The sequence below is a fragment of the Drosophila serrata genome, unplaced genomic scaffold (genome assembly GCF_035046125.1).
Source record: "Drosophila serrata isolate PLE 108 unplaced genomic scaffold, ASM3504612v1 contig_184, whole genome shotgun sequence".
NCBI lineage: Eukaryota > Metazoa > Arthropoda > Insecta > Diptera > Drosophilidae > Drosophila > Drosophila serrata.
The window spans coordinates 3,118,247-3,130,000 of NW_028257082.1; the positions used below are offsets into that span (position 1 = coordinate 3,118,247).

At 40.6% G+C, this 11,754-nt stretch overlaps 1 protein-coding gene across 2 annotated transcripts in view; it reads left to right on the top strand.

Annotated features, from left to right (window-relative positions):
• Rx (Retinal homeobox domain-containing protein Rx) overlaps positions 1 to 4,754 on the top strand; it is a 46,221-nt gene extending 41,467 nt beyond the window's left edge. For both annotated transcript variants that reach the window (XM_086828054.1, XM_020951185.2), the window contains exons 5-6: positions 3,471 to 3,636; positions 3,714 to 4,754. In XM_086828054.1, coding sequence (XP_086684180.1) covers positions 3,471 to 3,636; positions 3,714 to 4,480 — 933 coding nt within the window. In that variant the 3' untranslated portion in view covers positions 4,481 to 4,754. The remainder of the gene's footprint in view (positions 1 to 3,470; positions 3,637 to 3,713) is intronic.
• Positions 4,755 to 11,754: the final 7,000 nt, after the last annotated feature.

The window sequence follows — 11,754 nt, forward strand, 5'->3', positions numbered from 1 at the left end:
CCTATATGGTCAATCGGATGTCTTGGAAACCATTTGTCCCACTGCAGACCCCAAAATCCAGTCCCAAAATCGGAAGTATGAATAAACCAACAATATATACTTATGCCTCTGTGTAATATCAAGTCGAACTGCAACAATCCAACAAGCCTGCCTAACCAACCACCGCCCAAAGCCCATCGCCACCGCCCCCTTGTACAAGTTGCAAACAGTTTTATTAAGCTGCTGAAGCTCTTGTGTGTTAAAAGTCAATTTTCCAATTTGCAAACTGTCAGAAACATTCGAAAAGCAATTTCTGCCACACAGCGAGTGAAAGAGAGGGTCGTTTCTAGCCGAAAGAGAAGCGGAAAAGGACAGAGAGAGAGAGAAAAACAGAGAGAGAGAGAGAGCACGAGCGAGCACATTGCGTATACGCCTTGTATGCTGTGTGAGTTACTTCTACATCTATGTGGGACCATTCTTTCCTCGTTTTTCCTTTTTTTTCTTTTTTGGGTGGAACGACACTTTGCGGCAGAAGTTTTCCAATAAAACGGCAAAACTTTGCTGCGAACAAAATTAAAGAAGACGACAAGGAAAATGGTAGAATGACATAGCCAGTGGAAGAGCGAGATGATGATGTTAAACAGGGTTTCCACGGGGTGGTTGTGGGATGATCATCATCATCATCATCATCATGGTGGTGGTGCTAGTGCGGGGGGTCGCAAATTGTTTGCTGCCAATGTGAAGTTTATGAAAAAGATTAAAGTTGAAAAGTGGTTGCCTGATGGGGCACTGGGCGGGGTGGGGTGGGTGGGGTGTGTTCTTGTGGTGAGTCGCGTGCTCCACATGAATGCCAAATTGCTGCAGGCCTGCTCGATAGGGGGTGGCCTGGGTGGAGTGGATGGAATGGGCTGAAATGGTGGGTGGTGGGTGGTTTGAGGCCAGAGCCGGCTAAATGTAGCAAAATTGAAAATGGCTGAAAATGGGGAGATGCCGGGTGCCTTGTATACGTATATGTGAGTGGGTCTGTTTGTATTTGTGTCTACGGGGTGGAAAATTGAGTTTGGTCCATGTCATGGCGAATGGGGGAGGCGGGACTGGGGTTCCCGGGCATCAACAACCAAAGATGAAAGCAGACAATTTTGCCAACTTTCGGGTGGATGAGAGTGTTGTGGTGTGGGAGGGTCGAAGGTCATTATGATGTTTGTGGGCGTGCCACCCGCCAGCTGTCCAAGAGAGAAAGCTTTCTCCAGTGCTCTGTCCCGCTCTCTCTCTTTTACTCTGCTTTCCCTAGTGGGGGATTTTCATTATGGCGCGCCATGAATGGAAATTACCAAATTGATTTTGATGATTTAATTAAAATGAAGAAGCACAAACTCAAATTATAACAGCCAGCAAACTCTGTCTCTTTCTTTCCAACTGCCTCTAGCTCGCTCTTTCTATCAAGCATCTGGGAGGGTGTGTACGTGTGTGTGTGTGTGTGTGTGTGGCAGGCAGCATGAGGAGTCGAATGTGGCCTAAAGCTGCTAACTTTAATTTATTTTCTTCGTACAGATTTGAGAGACAGGAAATTAGACTTTCTAAATGGGATTCCAGCCTGATGAAGCAAGGGAAGCTGAAGCCAGCCAAAGGGAAGGGAAGCCGATTTAGCCATTTTATTATTGTTGTCTGTCTACTCTACTAATTGAAATCCGACAGATAGTCGAAGATAATCAAGGAATATCTCTAATTGGAACGGATTTGATTGCCTCTAGTTTGGATTGAAATGAGCCTCCGATAGTTATAAAATAAATAACATCTAAAGGAGTTTTAATTACAAATTTTAATAAACGTTATCTAGAAGATATTTTGGACAGTTTAGTCTTAAGTAACTATTCAATTTCCTTAGAGGTAAACCTCTATTAAAAGTTAATATATATTTAAATGGCACATTTTTTTAAAAGATAGTTATTTCAATTGTCAAGTTTGTGTTAATACTCTCATAACTAGGCCAAAAATTCATTAATTTTAATTCGGAAAGCGTTTCTATGCTAGTTTTGATAAGGCTAATAAATCTGCATACCTAATTTACAATTTTAAAACATCAATATTTTTGCCAATTTTTCACAATTTTAATGATGTAACCCCTTATAAAATTTTGAAATTTTGGAAAAATTTTGAAAATTTATTTTTTGACCGGACATGGCTAGATCTATTAAGCTGTTAATGCTGATCAAGAATATATATGATTTATAGGGTCGGAAATGACTCCTACACCGTTTTACAAGCTGCTGACTAAAACTGTAATAGCCTGCAAGAATATAGAAAAGGATTCATTAATTTTAAAATTAGCAGTATTTTACGACTTGTTAGATATTTTATAACCTCTTAGAAATATAAAATTATGTTATAATATGTTCATTTTATTAAGCATTTATTATTTCTATTAACCTCTCCTTGGTGTTAGTATTATTTCGAAACCTCAAAACGCCAATGAATTTTCTTACAAATTTTAATGTCCTTATTTCCTTACCAAGGGTATTTTAAATTAACCCATTTTAAAAAGCATTTTCCGACTGGCAAATTTGTTTTGCAAATCACTTTTGGGGCAACGAAAATAATTTTACGCACCATTATCTTCAATTAAAGACCCGCAGAGAGACCGAAACCAGAGCGCACGCATACACAAACACGCACACACAGGGTAGCTCGTATGTCCTTGCGGCAGGAGCAGCAACCAGCAACAACAACATTATTTCAGGGTAATGAAATTTCCATCAGAAATAATTTCTTATTAATTTGCGCAAATTGCATTTAATTACTTTGAGCGTGGCAGCGTCAGAAAGTGGGTTGGATGGCGAGGGGATGGATGGATGATGGGTGGCTAAGGGGGTGGTAATGGCCAACCCTGGGGCAATGGAAACTTTCCCTAGACGCCTCTGGGCTCCTCCACCGCTCCACCCTCCCTCCCTCCCCCTGACTAGCTCCGGCTCTGCCACTAATTAGACAGCCACACTCATACACACTCATTGTTGCGATAATTCTAATTAGAGCCAAGGCAACTAATTGAATTTTATTTTATTTCCTTCGTTACCTTGCGCTGTGTCTCTGTGTCTGTGTGGGCTGCTCAGCCATTTTGTTTGCCTGCCTGCTTGCCTGTGTGTGTGCGTGGGTATCTCTGCTCTCTGTGTATGTGTGTATGAGTCGGAGTTTTCATTAACAATTTTGCGTTGGCCGCCATTTTGCTTTTTGTATGTATTTGTCTCTCTCTTTCTCTTTTGAAGCTCTTGGCCTTTCTCTTTGGCGCCACACAGCTTCTGCTGGCGTTATTAAGCCCCATTCAGTTTTCTAATTACGCTTTGTGCCTTTCTTCGAAATGCTTTTCCTGCTCCTTGCAGGCCGCTTAGCGCCTGATTAAATTAGCGCGTTTCTTGTCAAGTGATTAATTTAATTGCCCAGCAACCCAATTAGCCCAGACACCGCTCTCACTCTAACATCTTCGTTTTATGTTCCAGGTTTGGTTCCAGAACCGCCGGGCCAAGTGGCGTCGCCAGGAGAAGTCGGAGAGCCTGCGTCTGGGTTTGACCCACTTCACCCAGCTGCCCCACCGACTGGGTTGCGGTGCATCCGGTTTGCCGGTGGATCCTTGGCTATCGCCGCCCCTGTTAAGCGCTCTGCCAGGTGAGAAGAACATCCTTACAATCTATATTTCAGCAATAAATCTCTATTAATAATTTAACTCCATCTTTTCTCCTCAGGATTCCTGTCGCACCCGCAGACGGTTTACCCCAGCTATCTGACGCCACCGTTAAGCCTGGCACCCGCCAACCTGACCATGAGCAGCCTGGCGGCCATGGGCCACCATCACGCCCACAACGGTCCACCGCCGCCCCCACACGGTGGCCATGGGGGGCATGGTCAGCCACAGCCGCCGCCACCACCGCCTCCACCCCACGGAGTGCCCCACCCGCATGCCGGCCATCATGTGGTGCCGCTGTCGCACCTGTCGCCGCATCTGGCACGCATGTCACCGCATGCGACATCCCTGGGCTCGCCGCACCACGGAGTGAATCCCCTGAGCACGCCTCACCACAGCAGCCTGCCGCCAAGCTCGACGTCTACGAACGTTGCCGCTGCTGCTGCTGCTGCTGCTGCTGCTACTGTGTCGTCCTCGCAGTCGTCCTCCTCCTCCGCCTCACTGGAGTGCAGCGGCCCGGACGTGTGCATGTCGCCGCAGAACCTGAGCATCGGAAATGCGGACTCGAATGGGGAGGGACGGGATCTTAGCAGTGACCTGGATGCCGGAAGCAGCAGCAGTAACCAGGGCACTGGCCTGGACAAGTGCGCGGCCAGCGCCAATATCGAGCTGCTGGATGTGGGTCGGGACAGCCCACCGCCACCGTCCACACCCAAGCTCTCAGCGACGCCGCCGGCGGACATGAGGAGCAACTCGATCGCCACGCTGCGGATTAAGGCCAAGGAGCACCTGGATAACCTCAACAAGGGCCTTGTCTCCATGGTCTAGTCGAAGACTCTGAGGCTGGCAGTTCCCGAGTCCTGAGTTCCGTTCCAATCAAAATCATTCCTCTCCCCCATATCATCTTCTAGGTGTGTTCTAAGTTTAGTGAATTTCGTGTTGTAAGAGTTTATTTCGGAGCCAGTTTCTTGTGTCGTTAACTCCACTCATGTGCAAAGTGTATTTGTAAAATTTCAATTACTTCAAAGACAAAAACGGCTGAAGAAGAAACCTATTCCTAAAGTATATTAGCACAAAATAAATATGACAAGTTTTAGCTCAACTACAGGGTGATTTATTTGGGAAATGGTGTTGATTAGAAGGGGACTTAGAGAGAAGCTGAGATAGTTCCTGAACACAATTTAACTTGAAGGAAATTAGCATTTGTGTAACCTGGAAACTTTTAAATAAACGTAACAATATAACATTCTTTATAAATAAAATACATCATAAAATTATGTATACTCCTTTCTCAAAACTTTGATAAATCCCAGGAGACCTGTTCAATTAGCAGGGGAGCTAATCAGAGAGAAAAGTTCGGGGGGAAATAAGAGCCCATCAATAACCCAACTTGTCGGGCCAATTATGAGGGCTTATCAGCCCCATTGATCGGGTGCTTAATGACTTGATTAATAAGAAAATCGGGAGACATTGAGCAGAAAATGCTGACAAGCAGTAATTAAATGCAATTAAAAAGGACTAAATACACTGCAAACAAAGGACCTGCACGGAGAAGGGGTGAAACAGGTGCAGTAGCCGCAGTTGAATTTAATAAAGTAACGAATAAAATTATAATTGATTAACGCCGCGGGCAATTAAAATGCAAGCATGTTGCCCCCGACAGGGAGTCCTTTCACTAAAATACGTATATGTACCGACATGAAAGCATATCCCACATGAGCGTTACAATTTGCTCGAAGGACTCGGCGCAATGATAATTGCCCGCAATTACATCAGGGCGCTTATCACACGCACAACATCTAGCCGGAAAAATCTCACCCAAATGCATGCAAAGCACCAAACATGGGAAAGAAAACTCTGCATTTACAGTGAAATTGTCGAGGGAAATGGAAATGCTGGTCACTTAGCGTTGGACGAGCGTTTAGGGCCAGTTTAATGACAATTGCAACCCCGCAGGGCCAGCGATACGAGTTTACTATTGGTAGATTCAATGCAACAAACAACCAGGTCATTTAATAAAAATAAAAAGGTTTTAAAACTAATTTTAAATTGCTGGAAAAATCCAATTACTATTTATTTTTTTATTAGAACTCATTGAAATAAATTCAAAAAGGAATTACTAATTTACCAACTTTATAAATAAACTAAACGAATGAAGGAGAAATAATGAAATGGCATGTCTAATGGTTTATAGCTAGTAGTTTATAAAATTTAATTTAAGAAAATTATACCATAAAATTTATTCAATGTATTTATTACTTTTTATAATATTATATAAAGATATGTTCGGTTTATGTAACAAATTTCAATTCTTAAGCTACGTACGTGATCTTTTTAGTGCAGAAACTTTTGATTTATTTGGTTCTAAAATTGTTTCTGACAAAAATGTCTTAATAGATAACATTTTCTCTACTTTTTTTAAAGTTTATTTGTACTTTTAATTAATTTTAAAACTGCACACTGGCGCTATAAACAATTTAGTTTGCTATTGTTAGTTCACTTTCCGTCCGACTTTGGAATCAACCCCAGAAACAAATTTCTACATGGCCTTAAACGGGGCGCTGTAACTTTATTAAGACGATGGAAAAAACTAGAAAATAATTATCTACTTTAATAATAATTTAAATATTTATAATTATAAAATCAATTTAAAAATCGTATTCTATTTTATATACTGTAGTTTCAATTAAAATATAAATCAATTCGACAGAAAGAAGTAAGAATTCATGAATGCATCTTACATTCCAATAGCGCCCGCTAGCGGCTAAAATGGACACCCTCTTGCCAAACTAGCCGTACAGATGGAGCCACATCACATTTCATGAGCGGGAAAATCAAAATTAAATCTTTAAATAGTTTAAATTAAATCAGTAGTAAATAAATGAGAGCCCCAACATTAATAGTGTTCTTCCCCTCTGCTGTCAGCTGTCAGAATGTTAATTATCCGTGTAGGGAAATGCATCCGGGGCATTGCACTTCCACTTCCACATCCACTTCGGGGCAAAAACTAATATACATTTATAGATCGCTCACTGATTGAGTGATGGGCACATTGAGAGATGGCCGAACCCACCCCAGAGATCGGGCTAAAAATGAATCATCTAGAGGAGCCCCAGAAATAGGTGGCAAGTGCTCGCCATATAAGGCATAAAAGCGATCGAGAGGGAATTCACATGTGTGCCGATGTTGAGGGTGAAGACTATGACGAACCAAAAATACACATTACAAATGAAATAAAAATGCGAATGTTCGGTCGCCGGCACAAGTGCAAGCCAAAGTCCAACTGAATTGAACTTGAATAAAGTGCTCGCAGGCAGCCAGACCGAAGAAGTCGAACCAAGAATCCTAAATGATGGGGCGAGGGTTCTTTTTGGGGGCAGTTTTTGGAGCAGACAGCGACAAGTGTTCCACGCCGAGAGAGCCTCTATAAATAGGAATTGTCAAAAACCACCGAGTCCGAGTCCAAGTCCAAGTGGATGAGACGATCGTGCTGCCTAGGGAAAGCGTTTCCCATGGCCATGCGTGGTCCGGTCCGAGCGGAAGCTGCATGGCATTGAGGCCAGAAAAGATACACACAGATCTTTCCTCCCAATTTCTCTATGTCCGCATATCCATATGTCTATATCACAATTGTACTTTAATTAAAGACACATCCAACACATACTCGGACAAAGATATATCTTCGATTCCGCCCAAGACATATCGCATATTGACGACATACAGCTGATCGCGCCCGTTTGGTCGATGATGAAAGCGTTGGCGCTATTTTCCTTGTACTTTTTTTATTTTCATCCTCTTATTTTCTACATATTTTCTGATATATATTTTTTGTTTTTCCTATGCGCTTCTGCTGCTTCTGTTTCGTTTTCGTTTCGCTTTCGTGTATATATAAAATAACAATGTTAAAAATAAATTCATCCAAACGAAATGAAACCAGCGGCAGAACCGAAATTATTGAACAACATTTTCTCTGATTATGATTGTTGTTGTGCGGGTGTGTGCCGATATGTGGGTGTGGGTGTGTGTGCCTATATGTGTCCGTACTGGTGCAAACTGAGCAAAATCCATTTTAGAGCACACCATAAATGTCCGCGTCACTTTTGGTTGTTGTTTCTCCGCTCCCTCACACAGCCGATATATGCCATGGATTCTTTTGAGTGACCCAAAGATAGCCGGAAAATCGTAGGAAAGCTTAGAGGAAATGATTGATAAACCCTAGGAATGATGATGTTTGGGGTGGGTGAACAATGTTTTAATATTTGTAATTATTACCATGGGATATATCATGATTTGCACAAGCCCATAAATTGTATACTATTAAATGTTTTCTAGCTCGTTCTTTGTGAATTCCAATATCCATGTCTAAGTGGTTTTCGGGTCCACCCGAATCATCCATGAATACTCTTTAAGATGGGGAACATATGCACGGATTGCCGTCGAGCGATATTGCTCTCAATTCGGCAGCATGAAACACCGCCCCATCTCGATGTTCTTGTGCGTCCTGGAGGCGGTACGGCGTACAGTGCGGCGGACTCAGACCGAGCAGATATATAGAGCGACCTATAGATATGGGAAAACAATACTCGATGGAGCGCATATCCGAAATTATTTCTGGTCTGGCAAGTGGACACAGCTAGCGACAGATATTTGCGGATTCGATATAGCATTTTTGGTTCTTACATATAGACTTGGCCACTTGTCTGCCTTTGGCGACGACCAGCCGACCGATTGCAGGCAGCACGTGAATGACTAAATATTAAATTATGGGTTCGATAGTGTCTGCTGAAATTCGATAGGATTCGCCCGAAATGCGCATGGAAAATTCCATGCTACCATCTCCAGAGTGGCAGGCCTCTGTGTATCCATCGCTGGTGATACTAAAAATAAATCTCGCCTGCACCACTCCAAACCCTAACAATCGGGAAAACTTTTCCCTGGCCATTAACACAAATTAATGCATTCCAAAAATCACAATCCGAATCGAAATTGTGTGTTTATATGCGTTCGCCTGACCTGATTTCAGGCTGCACTGCGACTGGGAATGGAACTGGGAGTGGGAGTGGGGCTGGGAAGGATCACCAAGTGGCCAGGCAAAGTGTCGATGTTGGTCAGAGTGGCAGATGAGCCTGTGGCAGCTGCTGGACGGTGGTCAGTGCTGAAGCTGTTAATGCGCTAAACAAATCAATGGTCATCAATGATTCCGATTAGGCCTATTAAGGGATTGTGGCCAACCCTTTATTATGTCCCTCTTCTTCCCTTCTTGTTTTGTGTGCGTACGCCTGCGAAAATCCAATAAATCCTGAAATGCATGTGGCAAACTAATTTGAAATTAATTCACACATAGAAACTGGGGGAAAATAATATTCTTCATCAGCAACCCCGCCAATGCCAAGCCACTTTGATAAACTCTGTCAATTGCCAAATTGGCAACTTAATAAAAATTCCGCTCAAATTCATGGGAATCCGGAGCATTTTAAACGTGCAAAAATAGGGTGGGCCCGGGGCCAGCAATCCGAAATCCCAAATCCCTCATCCACGGCCATGTACCGGCTCTTGTTGCCTTGGCTCTGGGCGAAACTCCGGCTCCATCCTCGCCTTTCATCGCCATCGTCTGTGTGCATTCCGCTTGAGCTGTCAAATGCGCATCGCAACAGTATCCCTCCTGAATCTGAATCAGAATGTGAAGCCAAAGCCTCATCCTCGTCCTCATCCTCATCCTCGTCCTGCGACTGTGTGATGTGGTGGCCACTTTTTGTCACCCAAACCTTTGCCAGCTCAATTGCAATTTGTTTTCGTTGATTCCCAGCCTCGACCTCAGCTTGGTGTTTGTTTAGGTCCTTGGTGTGGGTCTGGTGGGGGTGATTTTTGGGAGCAGGACATTTTCGCATTGAGTAATTCACAAATGAATCCCTTTAGTGCTGGCAATTGGCGCACGTGCACTAAAACAACAAGGCGGAATCGCTGCCAGGATACGTGGTCATTATTAAAATTCCTTGAACCCGCCACTACTGGTGACATCCGCACCTTCGATGCTATTTTTCTTCGCTCCAACGAGTGCACACTACGCTGGCTTTTATTAAATTTTGATTTAGCCATTTATATAATCTATTTGCAATTGGCTTTATTTTCTTTTTTCCAACGAGCAGCGGGCAAAGTTTGGCTTTGCCATTTGACTGCCGTTGCCCTGAGGGTCCTTTCGAATGGTGCCATCGGTGGTTGCTGGGATATATTGGCCAAGAGTCATAGCCCGACAATGATCTACTTTTAATTAACTCTGATTTACCAGCTGAGCTGTTACTTATTATAGCCGACACTGAAAACAATATTTAACATGAAATTATGCTTACTTCGAGCAGACAAATCTTGTATATATTATTTATATTTTTATATTAACACTTTTGGAACACATCGTATTTTAAAATAGTCATAACTATGTCAAAAAAGCGTTAGTTTCAAATCGGAAAGCAGTTTTATGTTATAATCTATTAAGATTATAAATCTGCATACTTAATTTACAATTTTAAAAAATTTGGATTTTTATCAAATGTTACTAATTTTAACGATGTAACCCCTTATAAAATTTTAAAATTTTGAAAACAATCTAACAATTTATTTTTCAACGCTACATTGATAGATAGACTCAGCTATTAATCCGGATCAAAAATATATATAATATATAGGGTCGGAAATGACTCCTTCACTGCGTTTTAATCTTCTGACTGAAATTTTATTCTGCAAAAAGGTATTAAAACAGACAATTTTTTTAAAAATTCTAAGTTTTTCACACATCATAACTAAGCTAAAATAGCAATAATTTTGATTCGGAAAGCTTTTCTGTGCCAGATTTTATAGCACTAACAAATCTGCATACTGCTTTTGTTGATGCTGTTACAAGTTTCCGAATAAAATTATAATAACCAGCAAAAAGGTATAAAAACAGATAATATTTTCCTAAAATCTTAGTTTAAAAAACTCATAACTAAGCCAAAAAATCATTAATTTCAATTCGGAAAGCTGTTCTATGCAAGTTTTTAGCAGATTAACAAAGCTGCATACTCAATTTTAAATATTAGAAAATTGAAATTTTTATCAATTTTTGACAATTTTAACGATGTAACCCCTTATCTTTCTTTCAAATTTCGACAAAATTGCGAAAATTTATTTTTCGACCAGACATGGCTAGATCAACACCCCTTTTGACGCTGATCAAGAATATATATGATTTATAGGGTCGGAAATGACTCCTTCACTGCGTTTTAATCTTCTGACTGAAATTATATTCTGCAAAAAGGTATAAAAACAGACAATTTTCTTAAAAATTCTAAATTTTGCACATACCATAATTAAGCCAAAATAGCAATATTTTTGACTCGGAAAGCTTTTCTGTACCAGTTTTTATAGCACTAACAAATCTGTATACTGCGTTTGTTGATGCTGTTACAAGTTTCCGAATAAAATTATAATAACCAGCAAAAAGGTATAAAAACAGAAAATTTTCTTCCTAAAATCTTAGTTTAAAAAACGTATAACTAAGCAAAAAAATCATTAATTTCAATTCGGAAAGCTGTTCTATGCTAGTTTTTAGTAGATTTACAAAGCTGCATACTCAATTTTAAATATAAGAAAATTGAAATTTTTATCAATTTTCGACAATTTTAATGATGTAACCCCTTATAAAATTTTAAAATTTTTGACAAATTTTGAAAATTTATTTTTTGGCCGGACAAGGCTAGATCGATCAAGCTGTTGATGCTGATCAAGAATATATATGAAATATAGGATCGGAAATGACTGGTTCACTGTGTTTACAAGCTTCTGCCTAGCACTATAATACGATATTATTTATATTTTTATATGACAATTGGTTTAACAAATCAAAGTTTAAAAAACAATATAAAGGCCAAAGCCCTTTTTAGCACATACAAATTAAGATTTTTAAATATTAACAATTTTTTAAATTCATTGTAAGTTTTCAATGAAATCACTTTGGATTCGTTTAAGTTATATAAAATGTTCTAGGTATATACTTAAAATTATAATATGAAATCTACTTTCAATATAAATTGATTTATTGTCGTCCAAAATGAAATATAATCTGAAAA